At 34.5% G+C, this 22228-nt stretch overlaps 2 protein-coding genes, 1 non-coding gene and 1 pseudogene across 6 annotated transcripts in view; 1 reads left to right on the top strand and 3 right to left on the bottom strand.

The window, feature by feature from the left end:
- LOC134235486 (uncharacterized) overlaps window positions 1-22228 on the bottom strand; it is a 137968-nt gene that overhangs the window by 24954 nt on the left and 90786 nt on the right. The gene's annotated exons all lie outside the window — the stretch shown is intronic.
- Window positions 6497-8470, top strand: LOC134235496 (uncharacterized). Its single transcript, XM_062717631.1, has 3 exons — window positions 6497-7016; window positions 7119-7260; window positions 7375-8470. Exons 1-3 carry the CDS (start codon window positions 6675-6677, stop codon window positions 7914-7916), a joined length of 1026 nt encoding a protein of 341 aa, XP_062573615.1. The 5' UTR covers window positions 6497-6674; the 3' UTR covers window positions 7917-8470.
- On the bottom strand, window positions 13085-14868 carry LOC134235469 (uncharacterized; annotated as a pseudogene).
- Window positions 22031-22102, bottom strand: Trnaw-cca (transfer RNA tryptophan (anticodon CCA)). Its single transcript has one exon. It is a non-coding gene; the product is annotated as a tRNA-Trp (tRNA).

Below are 22228 nucleotides of genomic sequence, written 5' to 3'. Positions count from 1 at the left end.
GTTTTTCTTGCATCAAATGTTACCAAACTGTGAATAGCTTAAAATCAACAATGAGATTTAATCACGTGGCAATCCAATTTAACTCATTACCCTTCTATATATAATATTTAAAGGGATAATCAATGTTATTAGAATTTGCATCTGCCTCGGATTTCAAGGTGATTTTGAATTGTATCATCTGTACTATAATCTTTATAGATAATCTTAGAATATAATAAAATGCAGTCTTAGTTTCGTGATTTTTTATGTCGACTGAATGCCCCCTTCCACTCCCTTCCCCCAAGCAACTACATTTACTTATTTTTCTCTTCTGAATCTACCGTAAAACATTTATTTTAAAATAATTATGATGACCCCGCCTTCTCCATAACTTCAGTACTTAAATTAAAAAAACTCTATAATTGATTGGTCTAATAACTAACCAATTGACACCCCATTCAGAAAGATCCTGTAAAGGCGGTTGTGTTACACTATACACCAGAGGCGATTTAGTGAACACCAAATCGTCAGTAGAGTAAACCAAATACTAGTAATACATCAATCAAATCCTTTATGGCCAGAAACATGCACACCAACGATAAAAGGAATTAGAATCATTTAGTGACATGTTCACTATCGATATGTTTTTTTTTTTTAAATTCATAAGTTTTATACTCATTGTCATACAAGAACAAAATAAAATTTGCAACCTATAAGTGAATAATAACGTAGGGCTTTCATTATGTTTTAAGTCTTATTAATTACCAATAAAAGTTGCAAAACAATTTTAAACTGAAAATCTGACATTCACATACAATATATAAATAGGAATGGGAAGCGCCCCTGGCACTTTTGGTGGTTCCATTGCTTTTTTCTTAGCGTAAACGTTTTGTATGCGTTGCAAATTTCTATGGTTTATTTCATGATTATAAATGAACAGTTATGTTTCTTTTGTAAATTTATTTTTCAAGAATGTTCAAAATCATAATAAGAAATTTTTGGTTGAGATTTAGTTTTAATCTTACTAACCAGAACCGTAAAATTTGGCGATAATAGTAATGTCAGACTTAAAACACTTACTTTTTCATAATGTTTCCGTATATAAAGTTTTCTACGACATCTACGTGGTAAAGTTTTGTAAGGCAGAAAAATTAAAGTAAAAAAAAACAACAAGAAACATATTGACGCAAGCGTCAAAAATCGGCCGCAAACAAATTACTAGTAATTATTCCTTTGATAAAGTAATTCGAAACTGAAATTTGCGTGATCTGTTTTTAAAATTTCTTATATTTATCTGTTAAAATATCCTCGTAACATGAAATACTTGCATGAGACATTGTCGATTTTCTTCATGCAAAATACATGTACAATTATATTATATGTGTAAGCAAACTGCCCATAGACCTCTGCGTCCGTACAAACGAATTTGATGTTTAAGTAATTATTACATAAAAGTACAAAACTAAAGTTTAAACTTAGCTATAGTTTTACTTTAATTTGAACGGAACAAATATGAAATATGTGGGACTCTCTTAGAGGATTTTAACAACCCCCCAAATCCATCTACCGGTAGATCCACCACTACATTTCTTCTTTCAGTCTCTTTGTTTTGGTGTTGAGATGTGGCGGGAAAATGCTTGGCACATTGTAAAAACGCGCTTTACCCTAGTCTCATGGACAAAATTGTCGAATGGTTCTGTGCTTTTAAGAAATCAATATTTCATAAAATTTTTGAAAAATTTCCATAGGAAATGTATAAATATACACGGCATTTTAAAATAAGTACAACAAATCCTGTCTATAGGCTGTTTAAAAAGAGAAAGTAAAATTGTTGATATACAATGTGGTCTTGGTTTTAGACTATGCCTACATAAGACACTTTGTGCTAATTTTCTCCGCACTTCAGTATTGTCAGAGTTTGTCAATCAGGATTGGATGAAATATTTACCCAATAAATGAATTATTTATAAAAAATTTATTTTATGATTATTGTGCTTTTTGTTAAACATTTAGAATATCTTTGTTCAATATTCTATACTATGAATGTTATTAAATATTTTTATTCAAATTGTTTTAACTCCGCAGAAACGCTTGTTCTAACTCCGCAGAAACGCACGGCGACTTAAAACTTTCATTAGTCAGCCCCCGGGCTGACTAGTTATGGTACGAAGAACTTCAAATGCGCTTGCGCGTTTTGGAATTCTGGGAGGTAGTTCTGCAGCAAATAACTCTAGCTAATTTCATTTCAGTAAAATCAGTATAGATTAAACAAAGAAATCCCTATTTAACACCACGGTAATCTGTAAATTTAAATTCAGCTTAAATAAGAAAGTCATTTATGCTTATTTATTTCTAGAACCGTTCTGTACAATCATACTTCACAGTTTTTAAAACCTCGTTCGCAGTAATTAAACTGGTTCGCATCTGATCGTGAAATGTGTTCTACGCAGTTAAGCATACAGTTGTATGAATTCATATCGCACAGTGTTTGACGCGTTAATTGAAGGTCTTTTGTAAAGTATGTTGAAGATATTTTTATTTATGTATTTAAATCTACGACATAAACATTGGTTTAATAGAGATTTTGAAGTTTTTCAGTTTTTATTAATTTTACTTTCGTTTTCATTAATAACATCATTTCGATCCCGATGCAATTTAGTAAACTGACTTGTTAGCGCATACAACGGATACTTCGAGAAGAGACACAACTGGCTGAGCTTGCTCGTTTGTAATGTCCCCCGCTGGAAGTGGAGGATATTATTTTATTTCGGTCTGCCTGTCCTTCCGTGCCCCTGTCTGTAGTTCTGTCTGTAACACTTTCAATTTCTTGAAATATTTCGAGAAGCCCTTGAGCTTTTGTTGTGAAATTTTACACAACTTACTATGGAAAACCCCTCTTGATTTTGAGGTAAAAATGTCAATGGTCAAGGTAATGAAATCAAAATTATGTCTGTTTGAACACTTTTGTGTCCGTGCAATATCTCGATAAGCCCTTGAGCTTTAGAAATGAAATTTTCTAGCACAACAACCTATGCTGAAAGGAAGACACCTATAGATCATCGTGTTGTTTATTTTGTTTCAATTCTACTTTTTTTAAGTTTCAAGTTTAAATTCAGCTAGCTAGGTCAAATTAAAGTGGTGATAGTTAACAAACTTAAATAAAAAATACCCGTGTCTTAAATTATGCAAAGATTAGGCTAAACAAAGCTTACATGTTACCTGTTTGAATGAAATTTTTCTAATTTAAAAGTACTAGAAAATGTACGTACTTGTTACATGTATTTAAGTGGCACTTTATTGATATTCTCAATTAAGGATTCAGTATGGCTGTTACTTTATCGCAGGGGCAAAGGTGTCTTTGTTGTCTAAACACAGTTGCACTGAGTGATTCAACCTGCAACATGACAACTCTAACAGGGTGATAGTAAAGCTTACGAGGTTTGGTGGCCGCGGGATTGTTAAAACTGCTATGTCCTCTATCCTCATACATTAAACTCCTTTAGATCCGATGAGATTGGTTTATAATTTCATGGAATTATGTTTTGTGAAATTGAACTTAAATTTTTATTACACTATATCTGTCTTTTGATTAAGAGACAAAACATGCAATACCGGTATAATGCATTTTTTTCAGTACCGTAGTACATGTATTCTTCAAAACACTATCACAGATAAGAAAAATCCACTGGCTGACTCTCTAAGCTTTTTTTAAAAGCTAAACTTGTATCAACTAATAGACTGGCCTGCCTGTCTGATATCCTATAAATATACAGACAGGTGATCAGTAATGTAAAGAGCCCTCTACCGGCCGCGCTCATTGGCTGATAAAAACTCTTGCTGACGTAGAATTTAAATACCTCGGGGAAACCAAAACAGATCATAGAGTGCTATATTATGGATGATTATCGTTACCTCGAGTTTTCTTTGCGTACGAAAATTGCATTGGCAGAAATAAATTGTGAAAGGTATTCAACATTAAATTTTCTAAAGCCTTTGCAAGGAAGAAGTATTAAAAGTGCTTTGAATAACGATACCGTGGTTGTTTTACCGACGGGCTACGGAAAAAGTTTGATTTACGAGTTGCTGCCCAAAATATATGATACAAAGATTGTAATTGTTTCACCACTGAATTCCATCATAGAGGAACAATCCGCAAAATTAGGAGACAGGGCAGTAACAATAGATGGGAAATTAATACAGGATCTTGAGAGAGAAAAGTATGGTTCTCTCTCTCTCTCTCTGTCTCTCTCTCTCTCTCTCGCCATGAGACTCTTTAAAAAATAATTACCAAGTATTTATTTTTATTTCAGAATCAAGCCAAGAATCTGAAAACGAGAGAGTTTAAAGATTTTTGGATGGAAATGCCGTTTACATCATGGGACACCCAGAATTTATTATGGAAAAAAAGGTGCGTCGATTTACCCAAATGGACCCAAATGGACCCAAATGCGACCCAAATGGACCCAAATGGACCCAAATGGCGACCCAAATGGACCCAAATGGACCCAAATGGCGACCCAAATGGACCCAAATGGCGATCCAAATGGACTAATAGAAGACTCAGAGATACTCTGAATCATATTTTAGTAAAATAGTAGTACGTGCAAAAGATTTTAACCGATAAGAAAAGGGTTGTTAGCCGTTATTTATACAGACACGTTGTATATAACATCATGGGAATCTCAATTCATTTGACTTGCTTATTTACCAATCAGATCAGTAGTTATGTTTTCATTCTATAATTGGTAAAATTATCGTCCTATAAAAACATTCTAACTTTCAATAAAGAGGTCGTTAAGGCTCTGTAATTATAGAATTTGATTCTATTTTATAATACGTTATAAGAATTTAAAGCCATATATGGCGAATGTACAATGAAAATTATTAGACTAAAATTATAAGAACTTATTTTTTGTATCATAACTTTATATAAAGATAGAACTTTTCCGTAAATTAAAAAATCTAAGTCAATTGCGTTACAAAGATATCACAATTTAATTTGGATTCTCGTAATTTTCTCTGACTATGAAGAAAATACAAAATATTTAAATAACACACTACAGAGAAGATGAAATCGTATTATTAGTTGAATCGAGATGTTCTCTGTGTACATAATTTTACTATAAGTTTTAATTCAAATGTATTAAAACTATATTTCTTTACTTAATTTTGTATTTTTCAAAAATATATTTTTTGATCATTTACGCCGGTTTTAATAATTGAGCTTATAACTTAACTACTTATTTAAGTCATAAAAAGAATTTCAAAATTTAAAAAAAAACAAAATTTTATAAGGTCTTGTTTTTGTAGAATGACTGTTAACATTCACTATATAACACTTAAACTCTAAATAATTCTACAGGAAAAAAAAACTTACCTTTTTGATCCGCTCCATCCCCATAAGAAAATCGAACTTCCCGTCATCGGAACGACACAAAACACACACATAGTCCTCAGGAATTTCCGAGAATAATTTTAAGTCATCAGCTGATAGGTTTTCACAAGCACTGTGAAACCATTTGTCACACACTACACAAAACACACAAGAATTGACACAGTTTTTTCTGCAACCACCACATGGCCACTCGTTTTTCTTCTTCTGCGCTTGTTTACGCACCATTGTGGGTACTGCAATGCACAAATTCAAAATGTTCAAAAACCTCATACAAACGATACAGTATATATATATATATATATATATATATATATATATATATATATATATATATATATATATATATATATATATATATATATATATATATATATATATATATATATATATATATTCTATATTTTTCATTTTTTATTTTCTAATCCTAAATGATAGAAACAATTTTAAACGTAAAGTTAAAATCGTATTTTTAGATGAAACGAGGTGTTCCCCGTGTTAAGAATTGAATGAAAAGCTTTAATTTAAATGTATCAACTTTATTTATTTACTTAATTTTTTATCTTTCAAAAATATATTTTTTTCAACAGTTACTCCATATATGGCTTTAATTTTTCATTTTATTATGATGGAATATAATGATATAATTACACATTAAGTAATTATGACACTTACCTTTAAACAGCAACTTCATTAGTTGAAAATGCAGCAATTGAAAAATACAGTGTTTATATAATCATTGGATCTCATCATTAAGTTCTCAATTGTATCGAAATATCTGAAAGGTCCATCCATTCTAAAGAAGGTCATTGGTTAGTAAAGTAATTATTTACTCAAAAAAAAAAAACTTTGTGAAACTCTTCCTGATTGGAAAGCGTATTTTTTTAAATTTCATATTCAAAATATCTGAATATCTGAATAAAAACAAACACACACACTCATAGACATTTTCCTTTAATTTAAATTAACAATATTTGTATTACAATGCAAAAATATATAATTCTATATATGTATAAGTGTATGTAAGTCCATTTGGATCGCCATTTGGGTCCATTTGGGTCCATTTGGGTCGCATTTGGGTCCATTTGGGTCCATTTGGGTAAATCGACGAGCCGTGGAAAAAACAATTTGTAAAATTCTTCGAAATAAATACAAGGATATAGCACACATTGTAGTTGACGAGGCTCATTGTGTTGTGAGCTGGGGGCACGATTTTCGACCACAATTTTCACAAATATCAAAGTTTAGGTCCCTCTTTCCAAATGCTAAATTCGTAGCCCTGACGGCCACTGCAACGGTTAAAATGCAAAAAGAAATTGCAGAGAATTTATGCATGTCCAAAAATTTCCACACAATTTCAAGTAATACTATTCGCGCCAACATAAAACTAAATGTCTCCAAAAGGTGTGCATCAACAGGTGGAAATTACACAGCAGAAGAATCCTTTGAAACATCTTTGAAACCAGTGATTTCTGAGCTCTGTCTACAATTTCAAAACTTTGACAGAACAATTGTTTACAGTAAGCTTAAATACTGTGCTATGGGCTTTGAGCTAGTAAGAAGGGAGGCAATGAAACTATCCCTTGAAGATGTTTCTCAAGTGATGAATGCAGTTTCACAATATCATGCACCAAGCACCACTAAGGTATTTTAGAACTAGTTTTTATTTTAATTCACATAAAAATGAACACATTTAAAAAATTCACTTTAGCAATTAAATATACATATTTTCCCAAATTATTTGAAGATGAAGGAGAAGACAGTTCACAAAATGTGTGACCCCTCTAGCCAACTGAAACTTCTATTTGCTACAGAGGCATACAGCATGGGAACAGATGCACCAAATATTCGGCGAATCATACATTTTGGTCCCCCATCATCACTGGAAAGTACGTTTATCTTAAAAACATAATTGTATATTATTCAACTACATGAACAAATATATAACAGATAAGTAACTATATTAACAATTTCTTGTTAATCAGTATGATTCTTGATTACAGCGTACTTGCAGGAGATAGGAAGAGGTGGGAGAGATGGGGCCCAGTGCATCGCAACTCTGTTTTATAACGCAAGTGACATAGGAAGCAACGTCAAAAACATGAAAGAAGAAGTCAAACAGTTTTGCGCGCTAAAAACATGCAGGCGAAAATTTCTTACTGACCACTTTGGATTTTCTTATGAACAAAATATGACACCGCATACATGTTGCGATGTTTGTGAGCTAAAATGCCAATGTGACAATTGTATTGTCGCCATTGCTGATAAAATAGAAAATGACGTAGCAATGGAATCGCAAGCATCAAGTCGCAAAACTAAAAATTCTACATTACTTGTCGAAGTTCTAAGAGCATATTTTGATGCTGAAAACAGTCAACTGGATATTCCAAACCCAGATGTATTTACTAAGTCCTTGTTAACAGATCTTGTCAATTCAACTGAAGATTTTGTAAGTGAAGATTGTTTAAAGCAGAAGTTTAGTCACTTGCAACCTCATTTTTTGAGCAACATATATGAAATTATACAGAACGTAAGTGAAATCTAATTAATTTCCATATTCAACGGAAAACTGGAGCTTTTTATTTTCTATCCAACGGTGGTAGTTGGTCACATTAATATTTGTAGACGAGGAAGCCTGGATATCGGAGAATTGTTCGTGTTGGCGCCCTTCTTCAAACGAAAAAGGTCTAACCTCTCTCAGTTCATTTAGAATTGCCATTTCGTCACCAATAGCTGATTTGTCGGAATGTCGTTTTGATCTTTCGACAACACCTGAGATTTCATCATAATGCTCAGCAATTTCTCTGATGCTTGATATGGCACTAGACCTGTTCCTAACATTTCTTTCTGTTTTGTTGGAGAACATATGCTTTATATGTTCTTTTATTTGTTTAACTAAGTATTCCATCCTCCTGTCTGCGGGAATATGTCCGTTTACTTGTCCTGATGTATTGACAAATAAACCGTAAAATTCTTCGTTTGCAGCTTTCTCAGACAGGATACACGTTTGATGTACAAGTAATCTCATTATTTCATATGCATATTTTGATAGATTGTTGTTACTTTTAAATATAAACATGGTATTTCTTAGGAGACAGAGACCCCGATCTCGATTCGGCATTTTACAGACTCTGCAAACTAGTTTTGTTTATTAGAATTGACATATTTAATTACCGCAGGAAACATAAATCGGTTTAAAGTTCCCCACTGAGTCAGCAGATCGCTTTATTGTGTGATTATTTCCCATGCTGTATCGTAGAGCAGCGGCGATAGATGGCGCGTCACTCAAGCCAGGAATCCCTGGCTTTAATGGCGGTGATCACCTGTCTTTTCGTGCGTACGCTAAAGACAGGCAATACCAGTCTAATCAACTAACCGACCGCCTCCTGGCGGCCGGTAAAAAAGAAAGAGAGGGTAAGAAAGAGGGAGAAAGTGATGTGAGAGAAATTGTGACGGGAGAGGGAGACAGAGTTAGGGAAAAAACGAAAGGGAAACTTTTCCCTTTCTTTTTACCTGCCCTAATCCTATGTCTCCTGGACTCTCTACTACTATTTGGAGTCGGGAGATACTCCTGTTTGGAGTGGGAGAAGATAACTCTCTCAGGGCCGATTTCATTTGTCACTGATCGGCGTACGCCGAATTGCGCCGGTCATATGACCGGCGTAAAACGGCTAAGAGGCAAATGAAGTAAACCGGCGAAAACATTTTTTAGAAATGAATAATTACGCTAAATGATAATCAATTAATTAAGTTTTATCTTATTTTACATTATGTCTTAGTAGAATAATTCGAAATTCAATTTTCAAAAAAACCATGGACTTCATAAAAATTTTATTTTTCAGAAAATAAAAACATATTTTAAATATATGAATAGAGATTTGCTCAAAATATGCAAACAAATAAAGAACATGTCGATTTGGTAAAAAGTATCTGCATTTTCACAGGTGTTTTCTCTTCCCGCCATATTTCTAAGACCGGCGATTTCCTCGCCGGTCATTTCAGACCGGCGCATTCGGCGTACGCCGGCGAACCTTCCCCGGTCAAATGAAGTAACAAGCCGGGTTACGAAAGGTCAAGCGGCGCATTCGGCGTACGCCGGTATGACAAATGAAATCCTACCTCATACTCCTCTCTTGATAGTGGGGAGAGAGATAAAAGATAGTGTGTGTGGGGGGAGAGAGGAGAGAGAGAGGGAATGTGGGGAGAGGTGAGAGAGGGCGGGGGGAGAGAGAGAGAGAGGGGTGGGGGAGAGAAATAGAGAGAGAGTGGGGAGATAGGATAGAGTGGGGAGTTAGGAGAGAGAGTGAGGAGCGTGTGAGGAAAGACAAAAAATATAAAAATTGTAAATTTAACAAGTTTTTAAGTAAAAAACATAACAAAACAAATACATGTATGTACTGATCAAAATCTGGAATAGGGGTGGAGGTTGAACCGGACACTGCAAACATAAAAACACAGTTCATTATACACTACTAGGCTATACACACACACATTTTAATGTCATTTATACTGTTGTACTCTTATTCTAAAACAAATTTGGACTTATGTATATTGTACTTTGAATTATACAAGAATTTTCATCGATTGATATTTTTCAAAATTGTTTTTAAATTCGGTCTGTCTGTCCGTTAAGGGTCAAGGTCATAAATAAAAAAAAATCTATCTGTTTCACCTATATATTAAATTTGAGGTCAAAGTCGTAAATTCATACATTTTATGTGTGTGAAACTTTCATTTATGGGCGATATCTCAAGAACCTTTTTTGCAATTAAAAGGTTTTGGCAATTAAATTTTATACCATTACTCCCTCTGCCCCCCCCCCCCCTTCCTCCTCTATCACGAGAAGCCTTTGAACTTTTAAATCAAATTCTACACAACTCCTTATGGCCTAAAGAAGATGCCTATTGATTTTTTTAAGTCAAAAGGTTTAGTAGAGGGTAAACTAGACACACTTGTTCTTTTTGTCCCCCGCTTGAAAAGTGGGGGATATTAATTTGGGTTTGTCCGTCCGTCCGTCCGTCTGTCCGTCCGTCCGTCCGTCCGTCCGTCTTTCTGTCTGTCTGTAACGCTTTCGTTTCCACACGATATCTCGAGAACCCTTTGAGCTTTTGCAATGAAATTTAGCATAGCAACTCCCTATGGACTAAAGAAGACCCCTATTGATTTTGAGGTCAAAAGGTCAAAGGTCAAGGTCATAAATAAGCAAATTCTGTCTGTTAAAACACTTTCGTTTCCACACGATATCTCTAGAACCATTTGAGCTATTGCAATGAAATTTTACATAACAACTCTCTGTGGCCTAAAGAAGACCCCTATTGATTTTGAGGTCAAAAGGTCAAAGTTCAAGGTCGTAAATTTATACATTCTGTCTGTGTGTAACACTATCATTTCCGGGCGATATTTCAAGAAGATTTTGAGCTGATGCAATGTAATTTTATACCAAAACTCCCTAGGACGTCTCTCGCCCCTCTCAAAGTGCCTCGCCCCGTTTGTTTTATTAGTATTTATAGTATTACATGTCGCTATTTTTAGCGCAGGGGCATGAGGAGAGTTATTGCGTATAAAACAGGTTCTCGGCGGACTTTATGTTCTTATTACATCTATTATAACTGTTTAATAAAGGCTAAATAAATCAAACACCATGGATTGTGTAAAATTTTGAGAATACCGAACATGAAAACATGAATATATACATGTATGTGACTTCAGTTCTGCATATACTTCAGTCTGTGTAAAGCGACTCCGTAGTCTAGTGGTTAGGTCTCTCGCTTCAAATGTGAGAGGTCCCGGGATCGAATCTCGGTCGGACCATTATTTTTTTCTTTTTTTTTTTTAAATACTTTTTTTTTTTTAATAAATGATAGTATTCAGCATGTGAAATGAAAAATTTATGAGGTTATAAAATCATCATTACAGTGTGATAAATATTCCATGTGAAAAAATCTTCTATACACATAATAAAGAATAAGCAATCAAATCTTTATATGCATATTGACATACATGTATTTTATTTCCTTCAGTATACATGTATACATTTAATAATTCTACAAATTCAGTCAGGGGGAGCCGACTTTTTCCCTAAGCGGGGGACACGAATTCTCTGAATTAGCTTGTTGTCCCCCGCTTGAAAAGTGGGGGATATTAATTTGGGTTTGTCCGTCCGTCCGTCCGTCCGTCCGTCTGTCCGTCCGTCCGTCCGTCTTTCTGTCTGTCTGTAACGCTTTCGTTTCCACACGATATCTCGAGAATCCTTTGAGCTTTTGCAATGAAATTTAGCATAGCAACTCCCTATGGATTAAAGAAGACCCCTATTGATTTTGAGGTCAAAAGATCAAAGGTCAAGGTCATAAATAAGCAAATTCTGTCTGTTAAAACACTTTCGTTTCCACACGATATCTCTAGAACCATTTGAGCTATTGCAATGAAATTTTACATAACAACTCCCTGTGGCCTAAAGAAGACCCCTATTGATTTTGAGGTCAAAAGGTCAAAGTTCAAGGTCGTAAATTTATACATTCTGTCTGTGTGTAACACTATCATTTCCGGGCGATATTTCAAGAAGATATTGAGCTTATGCAATTTAATTTTATACCAAAACTCCCTAGGACGTCTCTAGCCCCTCTCAAAGTGCCCCGCCCCGTTTGTTTTATTAGTATTTATAGTATTACATGTCGCTATTTTTAGCGCAGGGGCATGCGGAGAGTTATTGCGTATAAAACAGGTTCTCGGCGGACTTCATGTTCTTATTACATCAATTAAAACTGTTTCATAAAGGCTAAATAAATCAAACACCATAGATTGTGTAAAATTTTGAGAATACCGAACATGAAAACATGAATATATACATGTATGTAACCTCAGTTCTGCATATACTTCTCTCTAAGTAAAGCGACTCCGTGGTCTAGTGGTTATGTCTCCCGCTTCAAATGTGAGAGGTCCCGGGATCGAATCTCGGTCGAATCTCTCTCTTTTTTTTTTTTTTTTTTTAATACTTTTTTTTTATTAAATGATAGTATTCAGCATGTGAAATGAAAAATTTATGAGGTTATAAAATCATCATTACAGTGTGATAAATATTCCATATAAAAAAATCTTCTATACACATAATAAAGAATAAGCAATCAAATCTTTATATGCATATTGACATACATGTATTTTATTTCCTTCAGTATACATGTATACATTTAATAATTCTACAAATTCAGTCAGGGTGAGCCGACTTTTTCCCTAAGCGGGGGACACGAATTCTCTGAATTAGCTTGTTTAAATATAAAATTTTGACAATAGAACGTGATGTAAACATGTATATACGATATGTTTGTGACTTATTGTTTAGATTTAATTCACGGCTATGTTAAGTTCATCGATGGCCGAGGGGAAAGATTCTCGCTTAGCATGCCAAATGCCCCCGTTTCGAATCCCAGTTGAGCCTTTTTTATCTATTATTAAATGATTGTATTTAGCACATAAATGAAGGTCATGACGTGTACAAACTATTATTATTGTGTGATAAATATTTATATTAAAAGAATAAGAAGTCAAATCTTTATATCCATATTGGATTTTTTGTTTGCTTTAGTACATAATTTAATAATTCTGCAAATCCGGGTAGATGGCTTGACCTCCCAATTTGAGCATCCTCCCCTTTTTTTCCTTCAGCGGGGGACACAAATTCTCTGAATTAGCTTGTTTAGATATAACATCTATTTCCGGTTATTTTCCAAAAGGTGGCCCAATAGGAATATAAAAGGCTCCCTCATCCTCAGATCCAACGCATTCTTTACAAGTGAAGAAATTATCTGGGTCCCATTTTTTCTTGATTCTTAAAAGACGCATATAATTATTGCCCCAGAATTCTTTCTGCCAAGAAATGACGTCACTCCCTGCGTTATTGACATATCGTCCTAGCCCGAATTTGCTGAGTTCTTTGCCAATTTCTTCTCCTCTCATAAGAAAGGCGCTGTAGTCCATATCTGTTACAGGCAAATAAGTCGTGCTTGTTAAGGACATCAATGATGATCGCAGGGTGGGGTTCACTGCAGTCTCATGATGTACCACTGTCTTCACTTTACCTAAAAACAATATTAAAATAGTGTAAGCGATATATAGTTAAACCTTTTGAAAGTCTTTTTTCAACGAACTGAAATATCTCTTCCAGATCGTTGGATTTAAAACATGATAACCTTTAATCAGTTCAATACTCACCGCCTAGAAAAGTGCCTGTCATTCCCATATGACTGCTGTTTGAATACCCTGTTTTCACTTTCTGTAGAATAAAAGAAATCAGGTCATCAGTGAAGTTGGGATTCTGGAGAAGAGTGTTCGAAGAGTAATACGGATAATATGAAGTATCCCTTGATGTTTTGTCATAATCGTAATAGGAAGAAAAGTTCTTGTACAAACAAAAGGACTGCCAATCCTGATGAAAATTTTTCATCTGATCTAAATAAGCACGGGTTGTTGAATTGAATGGTCCGTGATGATTCATAGCTAGCATGACGTTTCCGAAGTTTCCAATTTATCCGGGACACCACTGATCAAAAGATATCCTCCCCATTCCTTTGGAAGAGTTTTCAACATCGAAAATATTTTCTTTAGCACCTTAAAACCTATACTTTGACCATTTGCTTTATGAATGGGATAGCTACAAAGAAACTGTACAGTTTGGGGAGCTGCGTAGTGCAGTTTGAATGTAAATTTCGTTACGATACCAAAAGTTCCACCTCCTCCTCCTCGAGAAGCCCAGAAAAGATCCGTATCGTTGCTCATGACAACACTTCCGTTCAGAAACCTCATCTGTGTCGTATACTTGTCAGCCACTACAACATGTCCTTAATTCTGCAGTTACCATCTCTATTTCGAGTAAGTTGTCAACTGCTCGACCGAACATCCGGGACACTGGGCTGTGTCCGCCCCCTAGTGTATACCCTGCTACACTAACTGTATGACCACTCCCTCCCACAATCACTCGGTTATGTTTGTCCACCTACGAAAAGAATGATTTGAAGTTAACACAAAGGCATGCATTTCTTCTTTTTTCGCATAAAGCGATGTTATTCGTGTACAAAGGCATTTTCTTTTTCGTTTGTTCTACCTCTTCGTAAACTTTTGACCACGTGTTTCCGCTTTCACATGTTATTTCCCCAGCAGAATTTCTGATGGAAATTAAATGAATATTAGTCGCATTCATACTCCCTAGGAAAATCTGTAAGCTTCCATGAGCAGTTGAGCGTCCAATAAAATCGTGTCCAGAAGTTTTTATGGACACTAACAGGTTGTATTTGCGTGCAAAGAGAACCGATTTCTGAACATCGGCGGTATTTTTCACTTCAACAATGGCGAAAGGAAACTTCGTGCAAATGGTATTTCTTTGCATCACAAGGCGATCATATTCTTTGGTGTGTGGAAAATATAAATTTCCCTCCAGAGTTTCCATGAACTTGATCAATACAATGTTGGCGGGAAAGCAGGAGTCTCCGGGGCAGACACCGATTAGACAGAGGCAGTCATGCGCCGACCAGAACAGTTATTGCAAAGACCAATCTACAAAGTTAATGAATTAAAAGATTCATTGATTGTAAACTGTTTAACGTCCCTTTCAAGAATATTTCACTAATATGGAGACGTCACCATTGCCGGTGAAGGGCTGCAAATTTAGGCCTATGCTCGGCACTTACGGCCTTTGAGCAGGGAGGGATCTTTATCGTGCCACACCTGCTGTGACACGGGGCCTCGGTTTATACGGTCTCATCCGAAGGACCGCCCCATTTAGTCGCCTTTTACGACAAGCAAGGGGGTACTGAGAACCTATTCTAACCCGGATCCCCACGGGACTGAATTAAAAGAGGGATGTAGCTTAATGTACGTATACGCGCTCTCTGGTGAGAGCTCTTGCTGACCATGGCTTTTGTTGTAAAGGACTTCAATTTAAAATTATTTTATTTCTCTTTCATATACTGGCACATGTATACATATTTTCTTTGATCAATTTATGTCAATTTTTTGAAACGGTCATTCAGAAGATAAGAGAGGAAGTCTTTAAAATATTTACAGTTCATCCAAACGCATACATTTTGCTATAATCATTTTGCAAACCATTGGAGTAATAAAACTTAAGCAAGAAGACACGACATTTACGGGACAGATTTTCATAGACATTATCACATACCTTGGAAACATGGCTTTCTTTTGGGGACATTACCCGCATTGTGATGAAGGTCGGTATAAATGACTACTTCAGCAAACTACAACATAAACAAACAAGGCCATTAGCAACAAAGACATTCAAATGAAAGCAGTAAATATAAAAGAGATTATCCACGTAAAGCACGTAATGATTGAACAATGTACAGTGTACTAGTATTTCATAGTCATTCATCAACCCAAATTCTACAAGACAGCAATTAAACAGACTGATTTTCGACATACGGGGGCTGTTCAATAAATAATGTCCTGAACTATAAAACATACATTACAGATATCAAATGACATTAAACTTGACTTTCTCTCATTATTGAATCTTTCATGAATTTATAACAGTTTATATGACCACTTTTCATCACATAGTTTCATCGTGAGAAGCTGGGAAACAAGGGCTTTTCGAGACACTGCATTTTAAATGAATGGTAAAGAATCAGTAAACTAGAGTGAAAATAAAATCTTCATTATAGCTGCCGTAAAACTTGTTAAAAATCCCAAAGAAATATTTACTGAAATATATGACATTTACAGCAACCAATGCCTGTTTTATAAACAAAATAGCAGGTGGATTTCAATTATAAAAAATTATATAATGGGCATCAAAAATGGGTACCCTCCTTGCCAGCAAAAATTATAACAACTTATATACTGGTTGCCAAATTTCAACAAATAATATTTGATGATGTATGATTGACTTTAAGACACATAGCAAATTTGATAGACATCATATCGGGAATAGTTTACACTGTTTTTAAGAAATGTTTGACGGTAAAAATGCTTGGTACTCAAAGGTCACCCTATATTTTGGAAAATGAGTGAAAACGACAGCGTATACGAAATTCTACACAATTATTTTAAAATATCAGTAATTTTAGTTATCCACGTTTGTTTTATTTTCAAACAGATATTGGAACATGAATCTATTGATTAAAACCCTCAAATCAAAATTAACCATAAGATGTACTTGATAAAAGCGGCGAATGTCTGACAAGAGCACATGTATTCAAGAGCACAAACACAGATTTATATGTAATTTTCTTAAAAATTAGTGGTATTGTTGTTCAAATTCGCATTCAGAGAGACAGTGTAATTTCTGGAGGAGTCTAGAAAGCAATTTTTTGGCAAAAAAATCAAAAGGTTTATTAGAGAAAGGACCCAGAGTCAGGAATCCACTACATTGAATTTCTTTTAGACAGCGTCCAAACCCGCAGGCCTTGAAGAATAAAGGGGTTTTCGGGATAAACAGAAAGTTAATGTTTTTTCACATTAACAATATTCGCCAGACCTTTGACCTTTTGACTTGTTTCTATTTCCAAACTTGGAAAAAACACCTTTCAGAGGGAAGAAACAAGTCCGAGAAATCATTGGATCTGCCATTTTCCAGTATACTAAGGGTAGTACCCAAAAATGAGTTCTAAAAGCAATCAGAAATTGGATAAAAAATTTTACGGACATGTATTTTACTTTAAAGAGATTAATTAGTGAAACCATGAAGACTAAATCATTGAAAAGCGTCTTTTGCTTCTTTCTGAGCACCGAGGACATTATATATTGAACAGCCCTCGTACATATTCCGCTTGGATATCGCTTTAATTGTCCCCCGCTTTCGCGAAAGCGAGGGGACATTACGAGGGCTGTTCAATAAATCATGTCCTGAACTGTATGACACACAATACAGATATCATATGACATTAAACTTGACTTTCTCTCATTATTGAATCTTTACTGAATTTATAACAGTTTATGTGACCACTTTTTATCACATAGTTTCATCGTGAGAAGCTGGGAAACAAGGGCTATTCGAGACACTGCATTATAAATGAATGTTAAAGAATCAGTAAATTAAAGTGAAAATAAAGGCTACATTAAAGCTGCTGTAAAACGTGTTAAAAATCCCTTAGAAATATTCATTGAAATATGTGTCATTTGCAGCAACCGATGCCTGATTTATAGACAAATGAGCAGGTGGATTTCAATGATAAAAAATTATTTAATGGGTATCAAAAATGGCAACCCTCCTTGCCAACAAAAATTATAACAACTTATGTACTGTTTGCCAAATTTCAACAAATAATATTTGATGATGTATGATTGACTTTAAGACACATAGAAAATTTTATAGACATCATATCGGGAGTAATTTACACTGTTTTTAAGAAACGTTTGACAGTAAATAAGCTCGGTACTCAAAGGTCACCCTATATTTTGTAAAATGAGTGAAAACGACAGCGTGTACGAAAGTCTTAACAATTATTTTAAGATATCTGTAATTGTAGTTATCCACGTTTGTTTTATATTCAAACAGATATTGGAACATGAATCTATTGCTTACAATCATCAAAACAAAATTTACCATAAGATGTACTTCATATAAACGGCGAAGGTCTGACAAAAGCAAAGGTATGCAAGAGCACAAAGACAGATTTATATGCAATCTTTTAAAATATAAGTGGTATTGTTGTTCAAATTCGTATTCGGGGAGACGGTATAATATCTGGAGGAGTCTAGAAAAAAAAATTTTGCAAAAAAAAATCGAAAGGTTTATTAGAGGAAGGACCCAGAATCAGAAATCCACCACATTGAATTTCTTCATGACAGCGTCCAAACCCGCATGCCCTGAAGAGTAGAGGAGTTTTCGGGATAAACAGAAAGTTAATGTTTTTTCACATTAACAATATTTGCCAGATCTTTGACCTTTTGACTTGTTTCTATTTCCAAATTTGAAAAAAAAAAACCTCTCAGAAGAGAAAAACAAGTCCAGGAAATCATTGGATCTTCCAATTTCCAGTATACTAAGGGTCATACCCAAAAATGAGTTCTAAAAACTATCAGTAATTGGATGAAAAATGTTACGGAAATGTGTTTGAATTAAATGAGATTAATAAGTAAAATCATGAAGACTTAACCATTGAAAAGCGTCGTTTCCTTCTTTCTGAGCACCGAGGACATTATTTATTGAATAGCCCTCGTAAATCTCATTTGTCTGTCTGTCACAAAAACTTTAACCTTGCCCATCACTTTTGATTTAGTGGAACTATGACTTTCATATTTCAAATGTGTATTCCTTGCGACAAGACCTTTCGTTGGGTACATGTACCACCAAATTTCACCTTTTGAACTTGACCTTGGAGTTTGACCCCTTTTTCACACAAAAATTTTAATTTTTACTCGGGTCACAGCTTTTGAATGGTAGATACTAGGGCTTTTACATTTTACATATGTATTCTTTGTGGCAGGATCTTTCATGAGATATCAACAGCTTTGACCTTTTGACCTTCACCTTGAAGATTTCCGTACTTTTGAAAAAAACTTTGGCCATAACTTTAAATCGATAAGGGCCAGGGCTTTCATACTTCACATATGTAAGCCTTGTGAGAAGTCCTTTCATGGAATAACAAGAACTTTGACCTTCTGACCTTAACCTGGGAGTTTGACCTACTTTTTAAAAACTTTAACCTCGGTCATAACTTTTGAAGGGTTAGGGCTAGGGCTTTCATACTTTACATAAGTAATCCTTGTGAGAAGACCTTTCATTGGATACCAAGAACTTTGACCCTTTTACCTTGACCTTGGAGTTTGACCTACTTTATAAAATTTGGGTACCAATATATTTAATTTGCATTTAAGAAAAGTTTAATCTTCGCTTTGTTGCCATACGGGGTCACCAGTCTTTCAAAAACACATTTTGTTCCTTTTAACTTTTAATTGAGAAGAGATAGGGCTTTCATAATCCTCGGCCTTCACTATTGACCTTATTATAAAAAATATCAACTTTGATGATAATTTCTAAATGACATATAATATTATATGGCGTTCATATTTAACATCTCACCCACAAAGACACCGAAAGCGGGGGACCACAATTCTTTGAATTTTTTATTCTAAATCGTCAGGCAGAGGCCAATGAAGATTGGGACCATTATCGATACCCTCCTTCTTATGCCATGCAGAGGATGGTCTTAATATTATCACCAGAAACTGACTTGGTGAGGTCTTCAGATGGTGGTGCATTGAGCTTCGAATCCACGAGTAAGGATCAAAATTAAAGAAATGGGAAAGATAGCAAGCAGATCACTTGCTTCGACTTTACATGCATGTACAATTTACTAGCTAATGACATATATCTCAATTCCTATATCGAAGACAGTGTATGAGCTCATTTTGAGGTGTACTTCTAAATCCAAAATGTCATTTGTTATTCCAACTGAAGATTGGTTTTACACTTCCTTCATTTTTCTTGTACAAGTACTCAATCAGACATCACTTAAATCATATTTAGTAATTTTAGATAAAATCGAGGTTCTGGACACGTATCTTGAGAATTTTTTTTTTTTTTTTTTTTTTTTTTTTTTTTTACAATTTCAAATGCATGTGTTCCTTGGCAGCTATGACGTAATTTTATCTATAATTTTGAGACTTTTTAAAAAGTAAAATTAGATGTGTAAAAAAAACTTGTATATGTTGAACTTAATTTTGAATGTCAAAGTGAGCTGGAAGTCAAACCACCATTTTTCTATGAATAGTAACATCACATACAAAATTGAAAAAAAAAATTATACATGTATCTTGAATCCACAAACATCTCAGTTTTTTCTCTATCCAATGAGTTCATATTACAAGGTTTGACTTTAGATCTCTATATAAATTGTGATAATTACCTCCCTTCTTTCCTATTTGCCTATAACACTTCCAGAACAGTCGGACAAAAGATGCCCTGTTGTGTTGTGTAGCGTGGATATAGCTGTACTCTCGAAACATGGTATGATTCCCATCTCGAACACTGTTAAAACTGAAATTAAAAATCTAGATTAATAGTTGCAAAAAAGCATGCAATCATTTTTCAGCTATTTAAATCAATATGAACTAAATTTTTAATTAATTATTTTCTATGTAGCCTAAAATCATTTGCACATTTGGTTTGTATCATAAGATGAATTAAAATTTAGCTTAAAATCAAAAGTGAAATATTCTATATCAGATTATAATGGTTTTTGAAGCTGTGATGAATGACATACTATTCACATAAGAACTTGATGGGGTTGATCTTGGAGTTTTCCTCCCTGTGTTCTAACAGTTGAGCTACAGCATCCTCCATATACACAAGAACATGATGCTTTGCTAAAAGACAATAACAAAATTATGGATAATTAATTCTCACAATGACATTCATCTTTCATCTGCCATGAATAAAAAATATTGTATGTATTTTTAAGTGTTGCACATTTGCAATAAAAATGGAACAAGAAGAGAAATGCATATGAATCTAATTTTTGAAAATTCATAAGAAATATGAACTATGACATTTCAAGCATGCATATTTATCATGAGGCACCAATGCTCTTCATGAAATATGGATGAATGAAGTATTGTATAGTTATGTTTCTTCATAAATTTTCAAAAATTCATTTCTTAAATTTAAATGAATAAAATTGTGTAACAGGAGAGGAGAAATTTTTAAATGACTTCAACAGGATTTGAACCTGGGTCCCCCGAATCTCCAGGAACGCAGTGTCAACTGAGTTGTCTGGCCACCAGTGATGAAACCCATCTGACCGCCACATTTTTCTCCTCAGTTCTCGCCAGTTACATTTGTTGCTATGATCAGGACATGATTCGATTCGACGGGATTCGATTCGACGGGATCGGAGGGGGTGGGAGAAGGTTGGGAAGGAGAGGGGGCCTTTTACCTCAGTGTTTCTGCACTCAGCTCATTCTTTTAAATGCTTCTTTGACTTTAGTTAGACTAATTCCACATTTTACTGTTAAGTTTAGAAACTTATCTAAAGAGATTAAGTCTAAGAATATGTTCCACTAGGTGCAATAATGCCCTCTCCATTTTTTTTTTAAATTGGAGCCCCCCCCCCCCCCCCCTGCAAAAAAGGAGAAAAAAGGGATACCGCTACATTATTGCGGCAAATGTCTCACATACACTTGTTTCTATAATGAATTTTTCAACCAATCATTGTACTGCTATGGGTTAAACAAAGTTTTACAGAATAAAGTGCCTGTTATGCATGTTCATATTTATCTTGGTTTTAATAAAAGAGTGCGTATCCTTCAAAATTACTTTAGGTGAATGATGGTGATATGTTCCTCAAATATTAAAATTATGATTACCTTGTATATATAAATATTTAAATTATAATTACCTTGTGATTTTTTCTAAACTGGTTTCTAATTGTCTGTAAAAATTTACATCGCAATAATTTTGATTTTGGCAATTTAAGTCATTTCCAATAGGGTAATATAGTCAACACCATCATCTGGTATCCAGCACGAATGCCTGGTAATATATAAGGTACCTCATTTTTGTGATTAAACACATCACAAAAACACAAAATAAAAGTAGCATTATTTCAATGACAACATCTTGGGGAAATTTATATATTAGGAACTTATCTTCTGACCTTATGTAAATCTTGTATTGTATTGAACAAGGAGAAAAAAAATGTCATGCTTTGACCCCGACGTGATTCGAACACGCAACCTTCTGATCTGGAGTCAGACGCGCTACCGTTGCGCCACGGAGTCGTACATACCTTCCCCTTTTTCAAAGATAAACATATCAAAATTAATGAATATGTATTTTAAAATCCCATCAAAAGATAAATAATATGAGCTGGATATTATGCTCGCATATTAGAATTCTCTGTATGA

The sequence above is a fragment of the Saccostrea cucullata genome, unplaced genomic scaffold (assembly GCF_032062105.1).
Source record: "Saccostrea cucullata isolate Sc308-1 unplaced genomic scaffold, CSIRO_AGI_Scuc_v1 ctg662, whole genome shotgun sequence".
NCBI classification, from domain to species: domain Eukaryota; kingdom Metazoa; phylum Mollusca; class Bivalvia; order Ostreida; family Ostreidae; genus Saccostrea; species Saccostrea cuccullata.
This window is presented reverse-complemented; position numbering and strand designations above follow the sequence as displayed.

What these genes read in the sequence shown, in the direction of transcription:
- LOC134235496 (XM_062717631.1), top strand. Translation starts at nt 6,675, where the DNA reads ATGCAAAAAGAAATTGCAGAGAATTTATGCATGTCCAAAAATTTCCAC. An exon ending in ATGCACCAAGCACCACTAAG is followed by an intron (nt 7,017 to 7,118) that starts GTATTTTAGAAC and finishes AATTATTTGAAG; the next exon opens with ATGAAGGAGAAGACAGTTCA. An exon ending in TCCCCCATCATCACTGGAAA is followed by an intron (nt 7,261 to 7,374) that starts GTACGTTTATCT and finishes TCTTGATTACAG; the next exon opens with CGTACTTGCAGGAGATAGGA.